General features: G+C 41.6%; 1 protein-coding gene and 1 pseudogene across 1 annotated transcript; one reads left to right on the forward strand and one right to left on the reverse strand.

Annotated features, from left to right (window-relative positions):
- The first annotated feature begins 2644 nt into the window (after window positions 1-2644).
- Window positions 2645-3683, forward strand: LOC114822998 (zinc finger protein 7). Its single transcript, XM_029098257.2, has one exon. The coding sequence runs from the start codon at window positions 2888-2890 to the stop codon at window positions 3449-3451; it is 564 nt and encodes a 187-aa protein (XP_028954090.2). The 5' UTR covers window positions 2645-2887; the 3' UTR covers window positions 3452-3683.
- Window positions 3684-4996: 1313 nt separating this feature from the next.
- Window positions 4997-18517, reverse strand: LOC114822997 (TIP41-like protein; annotated as a pseudogene).
- Window positions 18518-21224: the final 2707 nt, after the last annotated feature.

Consider the following 21224-nt stretch of genomic DNA (forward strand, 5'->3'; position numbering starts at 1 on the left):
TTCTTCGCCCCTTGCTTCGCTTTTCTATACCTTTCACCATTTTCATCGGTCATCTCCTTGTATAAGGCTTTACAACATTCCTTCTTAGCCTTCACCTTTGTTTGTACCTCCTCATTCCACCACCAAGATTCCTTTTGATGTGGGGCAAAGCCCTTGAACTCTCCTAATACTTCTTTTGCTACTTTTCGGATACAACTAGCCATGGAATCCCACATTTGGCTAGCTTCCCCCTCTCTATCCCACACACATTGGGTGATTACCTTCTCTTTGAAAATGGCTTGTTTTTCTTCTTTTAGATTCCACCATCTAGTCCTTGGGCACTTCCAAGTCTTGTTCTTTTGTCTGACTCTTTTGATATGTACATCCATCACCAATACGCGATGTTGATTAGCCACGCTCTCTCCTGGTATAACTTTGCAATCCTTACAAGTTATACGATCCCCTTTCCTCATTAGAAGAAAATCTATTTGTGTTTTTGACGACCCACTCTTGTAGGTGATCACATGTTCTTCTCTCTTCTTAAAGAAGGTGTTGGCTAAGAAGAGATCATATGCCATTGCAAAATCCAAGATGGCTTCCCATCCTCGTTTCTCTCCCCAAAACCATGGCCACCATGAAAACCTCCATAGTTGCCTGTCTCCCTGCCCACGTGTCCATTTAAATCTCCTCCTATAAATAACTTCTCCGTCTGAGCAATTCCTTGCACCAAGTCTCCAAGATCTTCCCAAAATTTCTCCTTCGAACTCGTATCCAACCCTACTTGAGGTGCGTACGCACTAATCACATTGATAAGTTCTTGTCCTATTACAATCTTGATTGCCATGATTCTATCTCCTACCCTCTTGACATCTACAACATCTTGTACCAAGGTCTTGTCCACGATGATGCCAACACCGTTTCTCGTTCTATTTGTGCCCGAATACCAAAGTTTAAACCCTGAGTTTTCTAGATCCTTTGCCTTACTACCAACCCACTTAGTTTCTTGTAGGCACATAATATTTATCCTTCTCCTCACCATAACTTCCACTACTTCCATAGATTTTCCCGTTAAGGTTCCTATATTCCACGTTCCTAAACGCATTTTGCTCTCTTGAACTCTACCCTTCTGTCCTAGCTTTTTCACCCTTCCCCGTCTAATAGGATCAAAGTACTTCTTTTGTGTGTCCCGGGTAAAGTTGATAGGAGCATATGCTCCCAAACAACTTTGAGTGGAGTCGTTCGAAAAGAAGTTTCTATGGCCCCCTTGCTCATTTAACACTGCATCCGGGTGCCGATGGAGATACAGCGACCCTTGCTCACTTATCACTGTGCTCGGGCCACACAGCGCGCCACTTACGGGTGACGCCCTAGCTTTAGCGCGATTTTGTTTTGGATTCATTTTCATAAGGATTCGACGTGATCATGGAGTGCCGGCTGTCGACTACCTGACGCCCTCCCCCTCCTCCTTTATCCAGGCTTGGGACCGGCCATGTAAGACATAGGCGGAGTTATTTTAAGGGTATAAAATTGTTAAATTAATATATATAATTATTATAGTATTTTTTTAGGGTTATAAAATTAATAAATTAATATTTTGTTTATCGTGTATCGTGTTACCCACGTGTATACCTGAACCAACTCGTTATCTTAACAGGTGTTTATCAGATTACCCGATAATGACCCGATTCATTGTCGTGTTGACCCGAACACCTATTAATTTTGTGTTGTGTTGTGTCGTATTGGGCTATCATGCCGTGTCAGGAATTGTCAAGCCTATCCACATAGATACTATTGTCCCAAACGGAAACACCAAAAACTTTGCTACCCAAGATACCACTCTATCTGGTTTTCTGTTTGCTTACTTTTTAAAACCATTATTGCCAATTATGTGGGCCCCTAATCTACCCCACCACAAAAAAATAAAAAAATCAAATCAGTAGGCAATCAAAACAAGGGTAATTTTACCCCCACTTCCATGACAGTCACTAATCTATTTTTTAGCTGCATTCATCTATCTGAAGCTTATTCACTCATCTCCCACTCTCTCAGCATTTCCATATTTTATTGGTAGCTTGGTTCCCTATCTTCAATGCATTTCATACCTACTTGACATGAAGGGGTTATTCCAATCTAACGAGAGGATGGATTCAAACATGAGCGCAGAAGAGAAAAGCAGATGGGGTGTGATATCCTTACTTCTCACACTCCTTTTTAAATTTTGGCCGTCGGATCGGATGAATTGAAGAAGATCAACGGACAGAAATTATCAAAGGGTGTGTGAGAAGTAAAATGAGATGTGTGGATAGCACACCCAAAGCAGATTAGCTAACCAACTTGGCCATAGGCCGTTGTGTTTCGAAAACAAAGTAAGGTGAAGTACTGAGTTACTGCTGATGCCCCTGCAGATTATTCCAGAAGTGGCTTTTCCATTTGTCAATTCATTCTCGATAACCTACAGAATCCTACTGAGAATAAGAAGAGTTTGATACTTGGTGGATAAGAAGCAAAAGTGGCAGGCACTTGAGATAAAAATTTAGAATAATGTTTTTGACTGAGTGATGAGAAGAGTTGTTGATGGATACTGTCAGTTACAAGTCCAAAAGGAAATATAAAGTTGGTGCCATTTGGATTTGAGGAACAGAGAGAGGGGGGGGGGGGGGGGATGAAAGTGGGGAATCCTAAGCTTTACAAGGGCAACACTGAAGATGACATCAGCATTGTCCCCTGGAGCACCAAGCATCACAAGGTGGGGCCCACTTCATCGAGACGGGATAAAATGAAACACATGCTTTCTCCACTTTACATTCTTCTGCTTCTTTCCATTTCTTTCATCTCTCTTCCTCTTTGATCTAACTTTTCAATCAGCCTGTTACAACATACTGCACAACCTTAAAAACTCGTCAAAGAAATGATATCCCAGAGAAAAGCCGAGAGTGAAACCATATTAAATAAAGAGCAAAACAGATTTCTGATCAGCAACGATGACAAAGAAGAAACTGAAGATCTTAATCGAGGAGAGTGGCTGAACCTGAGCCTAGGTAGCATTTCGGCACAAGGACAGATAGACTCACAGGCAAGACCAGCTTCCGGCAAGGTTTTCTCCTGTAACTTCTGCATGAGGAAGTTCTTCAGCTCTCAGGCATTAGGGGGTCACCAGAATGCCCACAAGAGAGAAAGAGGTGCAGCAAGAAGATACCAGTCCCAAAGACTGATGTCGATGATGGGTTTTCCCTTCACTACTTCTACGGTCAGATCACTCAGCGTTCAACCCCACTCACTCGTGCACAAGCCAAGCAGAGAAGAAACTTCACTTGTAGCAAGATTTAGTGATGCCAACGCAAGGTTTGGCACGATGCCCTTCACACTGGATGATGTAATGGATTCTATGTGGCCAGGCAGCTTCCGCTTGGATCCACAAGTATTAGAGCCACAATCAGAGCCATCCAAGCTTGACTTAAACCTTCGACTCTGATCCACCAGTCCCGCTACCCTAGTTTGGAACTTTCTTTTATGAAATCTAGTAGGTGTTAACTATTTCATCTATCAAGTACATAGCTAGCGTAGGTTAGAGGCCTCCTCTGTTTATCTACCCAATGAACCTACGAAGGATACTGAGAAGTTCCTACTGTTTTAAGGATGTTATAATATCAAAGTTATTTCCTAATCAGTGATGCATGCAATAATCTCAGGGGTATTATGTTTCATTGCAATTGAGTTGTTTTGAGGTTTGCTTATTCTTCTCCTGAACATTATCAACTTCTAGTTTCTTGTATCTTTTTTCTATGTTTTTTCTTATTTGAAAGTAAGATACTAGCCTAAGTGCTACCACAACCCAACCAGCTTTTACCACTCAAAGCTAAATCCCTGAGGGTTTGAGAAAGGTCAAAGCATAATAATATTACCAACTCTACACAATCAGAGAATTTGAAAGTACACACTTGTGACAAATTTTGTATGCATGTGAAGTTTCAGTAGGTTGTAGCCAAGGTCAAGACTGCACATCTAGACTGTAACCCAATTATCCAAAACATAAAAGAGTCTTGCACTCATACAACTTTATTCCCTTAGCCTCCACAATGAATCAGATAAATATGAGAATGAAGAAATTCTTCCGCTCTTAACATGCGCGCTACTTCTCCCAACCCCACCCTCAGTGCCTCTATGTGCTGCCTAACTTTTGTCTTCCAACCAAATAGATCGCTAAACACAAATTTCCATGATACCCTGCCAGAAACAGAAAGAATGAGATCCCAAGCACTACCTTTCCAATGAAGTCTTTCCTACCAGGTACCGACAAAGGTGCTTTCGAAGACATAAAAAATCCCAATTTCCCTTTTCCTAGAAGGACTTCTATATGTCAAATACAAAAATATTATTTGTGATGCCTACTTGTTACATGCATCCCCTTCGTTCATCAGGTTTCCTGTACCATTTCCTACAATTGATTTACGGAAAATGATTTGCACACCCCCTTTTCTCCCGATGAACACCCTCGTTCATTCCTAGCCTTTCGATCGAATAAAGCAAGGGAGAATCAATGGACGGGAATAAACAAGGGTGTGCAGAAGGAGACAAAGGTGTGCAAAAATCATTCCCTTGACTAGTATTTAATACCAGAGTACACAGTTTTCATTGTCTTTCTTAAAATATAATCTGATGCTAAAATTATTCTTATGATAATAGAGATGAGATAATAATTTAGTTCCACTTCTGCTTAAGCTTATCTCGAACTCCTCACGGAGTATAAACGCGAGCAATTGTAAGTGGACATTCTAGACTAGTCTGCATTGGTCTTTCCAAATGAGCTGCTTTTTTGGGTTTAAGCTAAGATCTAAATGGACTCGTATCAAAGTTTCAATTTTGCAAATATATTTCTAATTCATGTTTTATCGCTTTTGCTTTCTGATATCAACAGCATTATAATAGAAGCATTGTATAAAGATAGTCAGAGGAATTTTGCATAAAGTACAAATATCTCTCTCTTCTTTTCCAACTTATTAAGAGAACATATTAAACATGACAAAGAGTAAGGAAATATGTGGATGTTAAAAGAAAAGTTTACATTCAATAGAACCCAGCAACAAAGGTAAAAAGAACTCTTGCAGGGAGACAATTTACAGCCTTACATATTACCAGGTACCTTTAGCTTTTGGGTCATACGCATGATCACAGGAAGCCTTTGGCTGATGATGCTTGGATCATTGTAAGCAGCATCTTCAGAAGGGTATCCCTTCTGCACCACTTAATTGAGAAATGAGAAAAGAAAACACTTTACGCAAAACAAAATTTGTTTCTTTTGACATTACCACTAAGAAAGGGGCCAACAAGAGGAAGAATGATAAAGTCACTAGTAGGAACTGTTGGAAAGAAAATACCCTTCAGACGAAAAAAAAAATTGGCATTGGTTAGTTTATTCAGAATCAGTTAACTAACCATCTGAAGTCTATAGGATACAACAGAAATGAAGACAACTACCAGTTAAAGAACTGGATTGTGCACGGCAAAAAAATACATGTGCAGAGGCAGATCCACAGAGGGACCAGGGAGGTCCCAGGACCCCTCGGCGATCCTAAAATGCTGCTATAATTTTTCCGGGGGACCCCTCGACGAGAACACGAGGTCTGTGCTGCAGGTTGCAGCTTGCAGCTTGCAACAGAGAAGAAGACAGCGGGGTTGCGGGGGAGAAGAAAGAAAACAGGGTTTTTTAAAAAGTTGGTCCAAAACGTAGTGTTTTGGCCTTTTTTGTTTTTGTTTTTGTTAAAAGCTAATGAGACAAACGGTGCCATTTGTCAATTGTCCATGATTCTATATGCCTAGCCCCACATGGGCCGTCTTTCCAGAGAGTCCCTTTCCTTTCCCCGTTCCGTTCCTCTACTTTTCCCCCCCTAATCCCCATCTTTCCTATATTCACCCAAAACCCTAAATTTATAATCCCACCCAATCCCGTATTATAATTACATTACTTCAATATCATACCTTCACTTGTTTCAATTCTCCAAGCCATCACTATTTGGTTCAAAATTCAATTAAGTTTTTTGGTATTCTAATCTAATCTCAATTAAATTATATTAGATATTGGTGGAGATTTTTAGTCTATTATTGATATGATTGTTGATATGTTTTATGTTTGTATACTCATTTTATAATTGAAATTTGGATGGAATTTTTGTTTATTGGTTGATTGGTATTTGTTTTGTGTTTTTGGTTAAATGTGTAGTTTAGAATAAGAAATATGGAAAGATTTTTCAAGCCAAAGCCAATAGCACCATTTACTTGTTCGGATAGTTCGAGCTCAAGACAAAATGAGTGTGACATTGATTTTAATAATCTTGAGAGAGACCTGGGAAAAAGAATTCGAATGAAGGACTATCCTTCTAATATTTAAGATGAGGTCTGAAGAGCATATTTGCAAATGGAACCTTGTAGGCCTACAAAGTATGAGTTCCCATACACTTTGAATGAAATGTATTATCTTTTCAATGTTATTTTTATTTATAAATTTTTTTGACCTTTATTATTGGGACCTCTCAAGTTTAAAATCCTGGATCCGCCGAACAAGATGTCCACAAGGGTAAAAATAAGAAAACACACAGCAAGCCAAAATAAAGTTCCCTAAAAAGACAGCTTTCCAATCAAGCCTAAAACTGAAAAAGACGAGTTATAAAATCTATAGAAACCAGAAGCCCATAGTGAAGACCATAAAAAAACTTTCTCCCGCTGCTATTATATTCAGTCTTTAAGACAAAATATTAACTTCTTTGAATGACCGAAAAAAATATTAACTCCTTTTTATTACCACAAGGCACCTGAGTAGCCATGAAGCATTAATACAAATACGAATATATGGTAAAATACGATACCACATTACATGGCGAGACAACTAATTTGTAAAAACTAGAATACGATACGGCAATAAAAATATATATTTAGATTATACTTTTAGTGAGATAAAAATTTGATTAGTTATAAAACTGTAAAAAAGTAGGACGTGGTGGTCTACATCCGGTGGGCTATGGTTTTGTTCTGGTTGTTGGGCTTTAGGCCCCATTTAAACCCAAGAAAAGAAAGATTGTGGTGTCGTTTTTGTATGCATAAACAACAGACGGATACCCGAATCCACCGTACCATGAGGGGATTGACACCCATACATGTCCGTCAAAGCTGTATCTGTTGACCTAGATACGTATACGAGGCATATCGTATACAATCAAGTATCTGATACGGGATACATGACAACACTGCCGTATCCGTGCTCCTTAGCTGAGTAAGAATGAAAGCTTGACATGAAGACAATTTCATCCATAAGTCAACGGGATAAAATCCCTAGTTCAGAATTTTGATAGTGTTACTTTTGATAGTGTTACTTTGCTTATCTTGTAAAAATTTTGATAGTGTTACTTTTGTTTTCGGCTATTTATGAACACATGACAAAATCTAATCATGCATGGAAGCTCGAAACAGGAAGGATTGTATGATATAAACTCCATCTGCCAATGAAGAATCTGAATGATTGATCCTTGATGGATTTCTTAAGCAACCCACCTAACGGAAAGATAGAAATCAAATTTAGAAAAAAATTACTTGATACACTGAAAAAACTTCTTGATGGCGTTTGCTGATATCTTTTTAGTTGACAAACCCTTTTCAAATTTGAAGAGCAGAAAACGCCTGTCCATTTTTAATAAGTTACACTTAATAATTATGGGGAAGTAGGGTTTAGGGTTTTGGGAAGTAGGGAAGGCTCACGAGCATCTCCTTGACTTCCGAGAGTAAACAAAACAACTAATTTATGTGAGATGGTGTTTTGCAGAAAGAAAAGTAGTATCATAATTTGTGTGCAACAACGGATTTGAACTTACTGCAGATAAAGCCTGAAATGTGGCTTCTCTCCAGCACCTTTCTCGAAGAATAATGGGATTTGCATCATCACTAAAAGAACAATGCATTCGAGTGTCCCGTAGTCTCATTAGCGCCCCATCAACTCTAAGCTGTAAGAAGATCTCAATTAGTAAGTCACAAAGTTTCCAAAGAGCTTGGTATTGTCAATATAATTAGTTTAGAATATTTCTTAAATAAGCCCCAGAGCTAACCAGTTAAGATCTTGTTCCAAAACGATTATCTACACAAAATATAAATTGATAAATCGTGTTTGGCTAATATCTATTTGGGGGGAGGCGGGGGACAGAAGTGAATTGAGAGAAATTAACTCACCCAAAATCACAAGAGGAGAAACCAAGAGGTCGGCATGACTCTCTAGAAAATCAAGATGTAACATGATAAGTCCTTCCAACCATCCTCATATTGTTGGAAAAGTATATTAAGACACAACAGACAATAGCGATCAAAGACTTACAACTTTTACTGTTAAAAGTGACACTCCAATATCAGCCAATTCATCTTCATACAAAACTACCTGCACAAGGATGACTTTGGTCATGGCAGGTATACATACAAGGAAGAGAGTGCAGGTAAACACATATATCTGCACAGGCACGGCCTACGAATGTTCTAGTTATCAGCCAGGATGCCCACCTCATCATAAAAGAGAATAGGCTCTTTCGAAGCCAATGCAACTACATCAATTTTTTCTTCACAGTCCTCCCATTGGAGATTTCTGGTCTCCTTAGAGATCTCTCCTCTTTCAATCTGCTACATAAAACAAAAATTAAATATGTTGTATCACTGGCATATAAACATACAACAACAACAACAACAACAACAACAAAGCCTTTTCCCACTAAGTGGGGTCGGCTATATGAATCCTAGAACGCCATTGCGCTCGGTTTTGTGTCATGTCCTCCGTTAGATCCAAGTACTCTAAGTCTTTTCTTAGAGTCTCTTCCAAAGTTTTCCTAGGTCTTCCTCTACCCCTTCGGCCCTGAACCTCTGTCCCGTAGTCACATCTTCGAACCGGAGCGTCATTCGGCCTTCTTTGCACATGTCCAAATCACCGGAGCCGATTTTCTCTCATCTTTCCTACAATTTCGGCTACTCCTACTTTACCTCGGATATCCTCATTCCCAATCTTATCCTTTCTCGTGTGCCCACACATCCCACGAAGCATCCTCATCTCCGCTACACCCATTTTGTGTACGTGTTGATGCTTCACCGCCCAACATTCTGTGCCATACAACATCGCTGGCCTTATTGCCGTCCTATAAAATTTTCCCTTGAGCTTCAGTGGCCTACGACGGTCACACAACACGCCGGATGCATTCTAACACTTCATCCATCCAGCTCGTATTCTATGGTTGAGATCTCCATCTAATTCTCCGTTCTCTTGCAAGATAGATCCTAGGTAGCGAAAACGGTCGCTTTTTGTGATCTTCGCTAGATTGCTCCGGTCATTAGTGTGGATAAGTATATAAATGGATAGAGATAGGAAAGCAAACACAAGATGTACGTGGTTCACCCATATTGGCTACGTCCACGGAATAGAAGAGTTCTTATTAATTGTGAAGGGTTTACACAAGTACATAGGTTCAAGCTCTCCTTTAGTGAGTACAAGTGAATGATTTAGTACAAATGACATTAAGAAATATTGTGGGAGAATGATCTCGTAATCACGAAACTTCTAAGTATCGGAGTGTGGAGTCGTCTTGACTTGCCTTATCTGTCTCATAGGTAGATGTGGCATCTTCTCTGGAAGTACTCTTCCTCCATCCAGGGGTGGTATCTTTAACTGGTGGAGATGCACAAGGTAATGTATCAATTTCACTTGAAGCTTACTTGTAGTTTCAGGCTTGGTCAAGCGCGATACAAACCATGTAGTAGGAGTCCCCCAAGTCGCCGAGCTAGGGGGTCTGCTGAAAGAGGTGACAGACAAGGTAAGCAATCAGAGCTCCGACTGATTGTTCACCTTCTCCCCATCTTGCAGCAGCATGAAGGATAAAGAGAAGAAAAATGAGAAGAGATGATATGAGATACTTTTGCTTTTGAAGAAGTAACTTTCCACAGGCTTATTCTTGAACTGAGCTGGAGGGTTTTCTGGTTTCCTCCAGAGTATAAGGCCGACTGAAGAATTTGAGGGTCAAAACAAGTCCATCAAATCTAGAGTACGTTCCACCCTGCTGATATGGGATACTTTTGCTTTTGACAGAGTAATGGATGTATCGGCACGTGTGCTGTTACGCTTGTCTCCACATGCTTCCTTGTATCCTTCGCACTTGCCCTATCTGTTCCTCAAGCAGATGCAGAATCTTCCCTGGAAACATAAGATGTTGAAGATGAGTACTCGAGAGCAATGCCAGGTAAGTAATCAGGTAAGGGGTTCCAGGCAGTCAGTTCTTGGCTGGAAGCTTGATTCCAAGTGCTGACTGATTGCTCTCTTTCTCCTTGTCTTGCAGGTAAAAACAAGGCCAAAGGAAAAGACAGGGAAAAAGCATGATATGGGATACTCTTGCTTTTAACCCTGATGATATGAGATATTCTTGCTCTAGTATAGCTTGTTTGCAGAGGTATTATCGGGGGGAAAGAAAGCTGAATATTTCGAAAGGCTTCGTTGGGAGTGCCCTCTCAGATATGATGAAGGGTTGAGCATTTTTGCAGGTCTGCCTGTCCGTTGGGGATGGAGGTTGACATATATAGGAGTCTCCCTAACAAGTAGTAATGCTATTCCTTTACCCTGCTTGGTCATAGCACGGTAGTGGGAGCTGTCAGTTTCACATGTTTTAACTCTGTCAGAGCACTTTGAAAAAGTGGTCTGTGGTATCTGGCTCTCGAGATTCGGAGAACGATGCCTCTTCGATTTTTGAGAAAGCAATCATGCTGGGGGTCTGGCTCTCGAGATTCGGAGAGCAGTGTCTCTTCGATTTTTGAGGAAGTAATCATGTTGGGAGTCTGGCTCTCGAGATTCGGAGGGCGGTGCCTCTTCGATTTTGGAGCAAGTAATCTTGTTGGGAGTGTTGTCTCGAATGTGAGTAAAGGTTGGGCATGTTTGCTAGTCTACCTTGCCACGAAGCACAAAGGTTGATACACAGGGACTTTCCAATTATCCAGCAATGGTACTGTTCCTTTACCCTCTCTTCGATTTTGAGAAAGTAGTCATGTTGGGAGTCTGGCTCTCGAGATTCGGAGGACGGTGCCTCTTCGATTTTGGAGCAAGCAATCTTGTTGGGAGTGTTTTCTCGAATGTGAGTAAAGGTTGGGCATGTTTGCTAGTCTACCTTGCCACGAAGCACAGAGGTTGACACACAGGGAGTTTCCAATTATCCAGCAGTGGTACTGTTCCTTTACCCTTGTGGGTAATAATATGGTAGCTAGACCTTCAAAATTTATGTGTCTAAACTTTGTTAGTGTTGTTTCTTTGCTATTCTTTTACCTTTCTTGGTCAGAGCGATGTAGTGGGAGCTGCAAGCTTCACGTGCTCAACTTTGGCAGAGAACTTTGGCAAAGTTATCTGTGGTACCCATGAGCTATTGTTGCGTGTGGGAAGTGGGTGATTGAACAGTAAGATTCATGTGCTTTCTACTTCACCAGAAGTCTTCGACAGAATGCCCATAATTTCTGCAAAGCTGAGTGTGCGTGTGACAGGTGCTGACAAGGCTAGAAAAGTAGGTGCCTCTTCGATTTCTGAGATCGGCCCTCGTGGTCTCTGAGCAGCCCAGCTTTTGAGAAAGCGAGCGCCTCTTCGATTGATTCGAAGAACGATGCCTCATCGATTTTTGAGAAAGCAGTCACGCTGGGGGTCTGGCTCTCGAAGATTCGGGGAGCAGTGTCTCTTCGATTTTTTAGAAAGTAATCATGTTGGGAGTCTGGCTCTCGAGATTCGGAGGGCGGTGCCTCTTCGATTTTGGAGCAAGCAATCTTGTTGGGAGTGTTTTCTCGAATGTGAGTAAAGGTTGGGCATGTTTGCTAGTCTACCTTGCCACGAAGCACAGAGGTTGACACACAGGGACTTTCCAATTATCCAGCAATGGTACTGTTCCTTTACCCTCTCTTCGATTTTTAAGAAAGTAGTCATGTTGGGAGTCTGGCTCTCGAGATTCGGAGGACGGTGCCTCTTCGATTTTGGAGCAAGCAATCTTATTGGGAGTGTTTTCTCGAATGTGAGTAAAGGTTGGGCATGTTTGCTAGTCTACCTTGCCACGAAGCACAGAGGTTGACACACAGGGACTGTCCAATTATCCAGCAGTGGTACTGTTCCTTTACCCTTGTGGGTAATAATATGGTAGCTAGACCTTCAAAATTTATGGGTCTAAACTTTGTTAGTGCTGTTTCTTTGCTATTCTTTTACCCTTCTTGGTCAGAGCGATGTAGTGGGAGCTGCAAGCTTCACGTGCTCGACTTTGGCAGAGAACTTTGACAAAGTTTTCTGTGGTACCCATGAGCTATTGTTGCGTGTGGGAAGTGGGTGATTGAACAGTAAGATTCATGTGTTTTCTACTTCCCCAGAAGTCTTCGACAGAATGCCCATAATTTCCGCAAAGCTGAGTGTGCGCGTGACAGGTGCTGACAAGGCTGGAAAAGTAGGTGCCTCTTCGATTTCTGAGATCGGCCCTCGTGGTCTCTGGGGAGCCCAGCTTTTGAGAAAGCGAGCGCCTCTTCAATTTCTGAGACCAGCCTTCGTGGTCTTTGAGCAGCCCAACTTTTGAGAAAGCAAACGCCTCTTAGATTTCTGAGATCAACCCTCGTGATCTCTAAGCAGCCCAGCTTTTGAGAAAGCAAACGCCTCTTCGATTTCTGAGCAGGCGCCTCTTCGATTTCTGAAGCTCCGTCGAGTGCAGATTTTTATAAGGGCTGACATTAAGTTCCAAAGCACACTTGAATCTCCACCAGTAGAAGCTTCATTCTTGCACTTCTAAGATCTTGATTTGTCCGACCTCTTCTCTCTTCAACACCTTTGAAAATGTCTGGCCCCTCCGACCGTCGTTTTGACTTGAACCTTGTTGAAGAGGCAGCCCCGCCTTCTCCAGACAACATATGGCGCCCATCCTTCGTCTCCCCTACTGGTCCTCTTACCGTTGGGGATTCCGTGATGAAGAATGATATGACCGCTGCGGTGGTGGCCAGGAACCTTCTCACTCCCAAAGATAACAGACTACTTTCCAAACGGTCTGATGAGTTAGCTGTTAAGGATTCGCTGGCTCTCAGTGTTCAGTGTGCAGGTTCTGTGTCTAATATGGCCCAACGCCTATTTGCTCGAACCCGCCAAGTTGAATCATTGGCGGCTGAAGTGATGAGTCTCAAACAGGAGATTAGAGGGCTCAAGCATGAGAATAAACAGTTGCACCGGCTCGCACATGACTATGCTACAAACATGAAGAGGAAGCTTGACCAGATGAAGGAAACTGATGGTCAGGTTTTACTTGATCATCAGAGATTTGTCGGTTTGTTCCAAAGGCATTTATTGCCTTCGTCTTCTGGGGCTGTACCGCGTAATGAAGCTCCAAATGATCAACCTCTGATGCCTCCTCCTTCTAGGGTTCTGTCCAGTACTGAGGCTCCAAATGATCCCCCTCCGGTGCCTTCTCTTTCTGGGGCTCTACCGACTGCTGAGACTTCTCCTAAGCAACCTTTGTGAAGGCTCCCTCTTGTGTGTTTATTTTGACTCATGTATATGTACATATTTGTAGCTTATCGGGGATATCAATAAATAAGCTTTCCTTCATTTCAACGTATTGTGTTAAATACACCAAAGCCTTCTTCGCTAAGTTCTTTGAATTTTCTTTTGTTGAAGCTTGTATGTTGAAGCTTTCTGAGTGGAGCATGTAGGTTGGGGTAGTGTTCCCTTAATTTTCCGAGTGAGGAAAACTTCTCGGTTGGAGACTTGGAAAATCCAAGTCACTGAGTGGGATCGGCTATATGAATCTTAGAACGCCATTGTGCTCGATCCTGTGTCATGTCCTTCGTTAGATCCAAGTACTCTAAGTCTTTTCTTAGAGTCTCTTCCAAAGTTTTCCTAGGTCTTCCTCTACCCCTTCGGCCCTGAACCTCTGTCCCATCGTCGCATCTTCTAATCGGAGCGTCAGTAGGCCTTCTTTGCACATGTCCAAACCACCGTAACCGATTTTCTCTCATCTTTCCTTCAATTTCGGCTACTCCTACTTTACCCCGGATATCCTCATTCCTAATCTTATCCTTTCTTGTGTGCCCACACATCCAACGAAGCATCCTCATCTCCGCTACACCCATTTTGTGTACGTGTTGATGTTTCACCGCCCAACATTCTGTGCCATACAGCATCGCCGGCCTTATTGCCGTCCTATAAAATTTTCCCTTAAGCTTCAGTGGCATACGGCGGTCACATAACACGCCGGATGCACTCTTCCACTTCATCCATCCAGCTTGTATTCTATGGTTGAGATCTCCATCTAATTCTCCGTTCTTTTGCAAGATAGATCCTAGGTAACGAAAACGGTCGCTCTTTGGTATTTCTTGATCTCCGATTCTCACCCCTAACTCGTTTTGGCCTCCATTTGCACTGAACTTGCACTCCATATATTCTGTCTTTGATCGGCTTAGGCGAAGACCTTTAGATTCCAACACTTCTCTCCAAAGGTTAAGCTTTGCATTTACCCCTTCCTGAGTTTCATCTATCAACACTATATCGTCTGCGAAAAGCATACACCAAGGAATATCATCTTGAATATGTCTTGTTAACTCATCCATTACCAACGCAAAAAGGTAAGGACTTAAGGATGAGCCTTGATGTAATCCTACAGTTATGGGAAAGCTTTCGGTTTGTCCTTCATGAGTTCTTACGGCAGTCTTTGCTCCTTCATACATATCCTTTATAGCTTGGATATATGCTACTCGTACTCCTTTCTTCTCTAAAATCCTCCAAAGAATGTCTCTTGGGACCCTATCATACGCTTTTTCCAAATCTATAAAGACCATGTGTAAATCCTTTTTCCCATCTCTATATCTTTCCATCAATCTTCGTAAGAGATAGATTGCCTCCATGGTTGAGCGCCCTGGCATGAACCCGAATTGGTTGTCCGAAACCCGTGTCTCTTGCCTCAATCTATGCTCAATGACTCTCTCCCAGAGCTTCATTGTATGACTCATTAGCTTAATACCCCTATAGTTCATGCAATTTTGTACGTCGCCCTTATTCTTGTAGATAGGCACCAAAGTGCTCGTTCGCCACTCATTTGGCATCTTCTTCGTTTTCAAAATCCTATTGAAAAGGTCAGTGAGCCATGTTATACCTGTCTCTCCCAAAAGTTTCCACACTTCGATTGGTATATCGTCTGGGCCTATTGCTTTTTTATGCTTCATCTTCTTCAAAGCTACAACCACTTCTTCCTTCCGGATTCGACGATAAAAAGAGTAGTTTCTACACTCTTCTGAGTTACTCAACTCCCCTAAAGAAGCACTCATTTCATGTCCTTCATTGAAAAGATTATGAAAATAACCTCTCCATCTGTCTTTAACCGCGTTCTCTGTAGCAAGAACCTTTCCATCCTCATCCTTGATGCACCTCACTTGGTTTAGGTCCCTTGTCTTCTTTTCCCTTGCTCTAGATAGTTTATAGATATCCAACTCTCCTTCTTTGGTATCTAGTCGTTTATACATATCGTCGTAAGCCGCTAACTTAGCTTCTCTGACAGCTTTCTTCGCCTCTTGCTTCGCTTTTCTATACCTTTCACCATTTTCATCGGTCCTCTCCTTGTATAAGGCTTTACAACATTCCTTCTTAGCCTTCACCTTTGTTTGTACCTCCTCATTCCACCACCAAGATTCCTTTTGGTGTGGGGCAAAGCCCTTGGACTCTCCTAATACCTCTTTTGCTACTTTTCGGATACAACTAGCCATGGAATCCCACATTTGGCTAGCTTCCCCCTCTCTATCCCACACACATTGGGTGATTACCTTCTCTTTGAAAATGACTTGTTTTTCTTCTTTTAGATTCCACCATCTAGTCCTTGGGCACTTCCAAGTCTTGTTCTTTTGTCTTACTCTTTTGATATGTACATCCATCACCAACAAGCGATGTTGATTAGCCACGCTCTCTCCTGGTATAACTTTGCAATCCTTACAAGTTATACGATCCCCTTTCCTCATTAGAAGAAAATCTATTTGTGTTTTTGACGACCCACTCTTGTAGGTGATCACATGTTCTTCTCTCTTCTTAAAGAAGGTGTTGGCTAAGAAGAGATCATATGCCATTGCAAAATCCAAGATAGCTTCCCCATCCTCGTTTCTCTCCCCAAAACCATGGCCACCATGAAAACCTCCATAGTTGCCTGTCTCCCTGCCCACGTGTCCATTTAAATCTCCTCCTATAAATAACTTCTCCGTCTGAGCAATTCCTTGCACCAAGTCTCCAAGATCTTCCCAAAATTTCTCCTTCGAACTCGTATCCAACCCTACTTGAGGTGCGTACGCACTAATCACATTGATAAGTTCTTGTCCTATTACAATCTTGATTGCCATGATTCTATCTCCTACCCTCTTGACATCTACAACATCTTGTACCAAGGTCTTGTCCACGATGATGCCAACACCGTTTCTCGTTCTATTTGTGCCCGAATACCAAAGTTTAAACCCTGAGTTTTCTAGATCCTTTGCCTTACTACCAACCCACTTAGTTTCTTGTAGGCACATAATATTTATCCTTCTCCTCACCATAACTTCCACTACTTCCATAGATTTTCCCGTTAAGGTTCCTATATTCCACGTTCCTAAACGCATTTTGCTCTCTTGAACTCTACCCTTCTGTCCTAGCTTCTTCACCCTCCCCCGTCTAATAGGATCAAAGTACTTCTTTTGTGTGTCCCGGGTAAAGTTGATAGGAGCATATGCTCCCAAACAACTTTGAGTGGAGTCGTTCGAAAAGAAGTTTCTATGGCCCCCTTGCTCATTTAACACTGCATCCGGGTGCCGATGGAGATACAGCGACCCTTGCTCACTTATCACTGTGCTCGGGCCACACAGCGCGCCACTTACGGGTGACGCCCTAGCTTTAGCGTGATTTTGTTCTGGATTCATTTTCATAAGGATTCGACGTGATCATGGAGTGCCGGCTGTCGACTACCTGACGCCCTCCCCCTCCTCCTTTATCCGGGCTTGGGACCGGCCATGTAAGACATAGGCGGAGTTACTGGCATATAAACATAACAACAAAAAAAAAAAAAAATCACGGAAAGCCCAGTAGTTCCTATTAGACAAAGTCAGCATGCTGAGGGCATCACCGCAACTTGAGGAGTTTGATTTTAGTTCAAACTCCTTATCCTTATCAGTTATTCCTAGTTTATAGGATTTGTTTAAATCTCTGATGTAATCTGATCTCTTTGGTTTTCTGTTTGTATTTGGGTGTTACACAAACTCCTTGTATCTAGGGTTTTCAAACCCAAACTGTAATCATGAAAGTATTATAAATACATGCATCCCACGATTGTTTGGTGTATGCAATTAAAGTGAAACACTGAGTAGTAAGTTTTACATGGTATCAGAGCCCTTTTTTTGTTCCTTCTATTATACAAAGATAAGTTGCAAGAGAACGGAAAAAAAAACAGAAGAAGAAAGGATTGCATACGAATGGAGTGGGACTCAAAACAAATAGCATTCGCTTAGCCGATGTCTAGGAGAAGCCTGGTCATTGGCCAAGTACTCATGGCATGTCCCAACTTCAGGCACAAAATGATAACAAAACAGAGATTTTTTTTTTTTTTTTTTTTTGAAAATGCTCAATTATAGATAAAGAGAAAATATGCACCTTGTCTGCATCAAACTTAAAGAGTTTCACTTCCAGAGTAAGGCGTTGTGAATGTATAATCATAGTCCATTATAACTTGCTGGGAAGGTTTACTGCAAATTCAGAAAAAAGGAAGGTAACCAATATCTCTAGCAGTAAAAAATAAAAATAAAAATAAAATAAAATGAAAAACATACTCCATCCCTCAAGCAAGTTATCGAAAAGATTCAAAATGTCCATAAATCTCCCTCCCAAAACCAATAATTCAGATTCATGACCAACAGGATTCAACTGGAGTTTAAATCATAACATAAATTAGAGAGAACTAGTCGAGACATATTTCTATCCTTACGTTCGGAATTTCCATTGAGCAGCAGCTGGGACTTCAACCGGCGGCAAAGCTTCCTTCTTCCACCCCACCAGAGCATCAAACGAATTGAAGTGAATCGTGGCGCCGCTCTTCACATGCTCCAGGAACAATCCACTGTCCCCAAACACCATCTCCGGCAAGTGACAAGTATGTAGCTTTTGCTCCCACCTGCAACAACCCACATCACCAAAAAATCTCTAACACCACACAAACCTTGCAAAAATTCAAAATTGAAGGGCTTCAATTGAATTCCCAATTCGAATCCAAGAGCGTACAGTTCGGTATTGGAGGAGCTGAGAATTGAGCGCTTGCGGGACTCGATGTCCCAGACATGGATACGGAGGCCGTATCGCCCGTCGGTCAAAGGCTCGGCTCCGGCGGCTTTCAGCTCCTTATCGTCGACCTCCACTTCCATTTTTCAGCTCAGGGATTTGAGTTGTTCCCGGTTTGCTGCTTTTCTTTTTTCTCGCTCGCTTTGCTTGTTCTCCCTCGTGTCTTTGTGATACTTACTGTCGAGTGTCGTCGACGACTTGGGGTGGGTCTAAAATGAGTATTTATCAAATATAGTAAAAAATTAACCTTTAATTTTAAAAATATTCTTTTTTATAAAAACTTTTAAATATATTCAAAATTTTACTTAAATAGACATAAATACCCTCAACTTCACTTACGCTTCTACACTCCACCACCACAACCCTATCCCCTTCGACCCCCTCATCACTGACATTGAGCGCCGCCGCAATTATCGCAAGTGGGAGTAGCATAATTTCAATCATGCATTCAACGCCCTTTTTCTTACTAATATCATTTTTAGTTTTAAATATAAAAATAGTTTTTAAAGTTAATTCACATGTTGTTATATGATTGTATTTGTGAGACCCACGTGGCGCCACATCATCATACTAACAAAGCAATTAACAGATTTTTCACGAAAAAAACTAAAATGATCACGATGGACAAATTCAAAGAAAGACTAAAATGATTCACGATAAACAAATTCAGGAACATTACTATTGATTATCATTAATTGTTAAGGACCAGATTAAGGAGTTATGTCAATGTCACGAATCATTTTGGCTAAAAAGTCTTTAATTTATTTGGGGTAAATATAAGTTTACTACCCTCAAGTTTCGTGGTTTTCAACATTTAGTACAAGAAGTTTTTTTTGTCTCAGAGTCATACCTAAAGTGTTAATTTTGGGACAGTCTCATACATCTGTTAAGTTTTCCGTTAGAACTTATGTTAACTGATAACGTGGCACCCACGTGGACAATTACTAGACGCCACGTGTCAATATGGGCCCATTTCAAAATAAAAAACCACATCATCTTCTACCTCCCCCTAACCCGTCTCTTCCTTCTTTCCTATGCAACCCCCACCCACCCTCCCTCCCTTCTCTCCTTTGCAACCCACACCACCCACTCTCCCTCATCTCATCTGCAACCCGCACCACCCACCTCACACCAATGGCCCCGCCCACCTACCAAATCAAAATCATAGCATCAACAGAACCCTAACCTTAACCCCCCCCCCCCAAATTATCATCACCCTCATCTTTCCTTCTCTCCCTCTTTTCCTTTTTTCTTTTCCCTCTCAGAGTCGGAGCAGCAGAAAACCCATGCACACTCAAACCATCATTTTCCAATTTCAAATCTCACTCCAAAAAAAAAAAAAAAAAACGAAAGAGAAAAGTGGGATTCTCTCTCCATCTCCGTTCTAGGGTTTCCGCTTCCACCATTGCCACGCACGTTCACGCATTCTTTCCGCCACTGCGACCATTGCTTGCTCCGAGCTCACCGGAGCTTTTGATTGCTGCTAATTGGGATTCTCCGATTCGGTGTCGTTTGTGGTAATTATGAGGTGTTTTGTTCGGACTCGAAGGAAGGCTTCTTATACGGACTGTGGTGTAGGTGAGGTTCATCTGCTGCTTGATTTTTTATTTCAATTGTTTGAAGTGGTTGATTAAGCACTTATGCGAATTGCTCTTTAGGTGGTAGGGTTTTGGGTTGTGGTTTGCACTTTGATGAATTCGATTTTTTTTAGTTTTGTTTTGCTAAATTTGTGTCCGAACAAAATTATCATCACCCTCCTCGCTATCTCTGTCGATCAAATCAGAAGCATCCTCGAGCTCTCCATCCAAATCAAAATCAGAACCAAAATCTTGGTCTGTGTATCTCATTCTTTCCACCAATTCCCCAATCAAAATTTTGGTGCGAGGTGGTTAGTGCTGATAGGAGCATATTTATGCGACTTAGTTGGCTTGTTCTTGTGCATTTATGTCGTGTCTTTTTAGTTATTTTAGTGTTTAAAGTCATTTTCGTGTGTTTTCAGATTTTAAGGACAAAGTAGGCAAGAAGATGCATTTTGGAGCATTTTGGAGCAAAATGGAGCTTGAAATGCATGTCACATATTTGGAACCAAGGTTTGGACGAAATTGAAGAATTAAAGAGGCTAAGAATGTGAAGAATTAATGTACAAAGGATCAAGAATTCAGCCACAAAAGAACACCCACTCCTTGCCGTGTAACCACATAGCATTCCCTTTGGATTCCCATGCATGCTTAATCATCCTTGTCCCCTAAAATATTTCTGATTTCATGCCTCAATTCACTCAATTATCACACTCAATTGCTGCATACCTCTTGTTCCCTTCACCCATTAGATTTCACACAACTTTCACAACCATTCCATGCACCAATTGATGCTCCATCATCCACATTTGGGATCCAATGCTGTGTGCAACACATGTTGCTGCACCTTTGACTAATTTCTGAAACATTTCACCTCCCCTTTTCATTTCCATGCAATGAACACAATCATTCATGCTCCCTAGCTGAAATACCACTCCATTTTACCCTCCATACTTTGCATCATTGCTCCATTTTCATCCTTGGACCATTGCACACCACAAATTCACCCTCCTTGCTGTGCATTTTCCCCACTGCCTAATCTGATTCTCTAGGGGTTTTGGGGCCTATATATACATGTTTACACCCCTTGGCAAAGGGTTCACACTCTCATATTCACCATTCATCACAGAAATTCGGCCATACTCACCCTAGGCAGCAAAACACCCCAAAAACATCATTCTAGTGCCCAGAAAATATCACAGCCACTCCACCTTCTTCCACCCTCTTTGCCGAAGTTCTCCACCACCCTTCCACCATCAAACACTCCTCTACACTCACCATAAACCTTTCTGCACCATAGAACTACCCAAAACCTGTCCACAAAC

The sequence above is a fragment of the Malus domestica genome, chromosome 05 (genome assembly GCF_042453785.1).
Source record: "Malus domestica chromosome 05, GDT2T_hap1".
In the NCBI taxonomy this organism is placed as follows: Eukaryota; Viridiplantae; Streptophyta; class Magnoliopsida; order Rosales; family Rosaceae; genus Malus; species Malus domestica.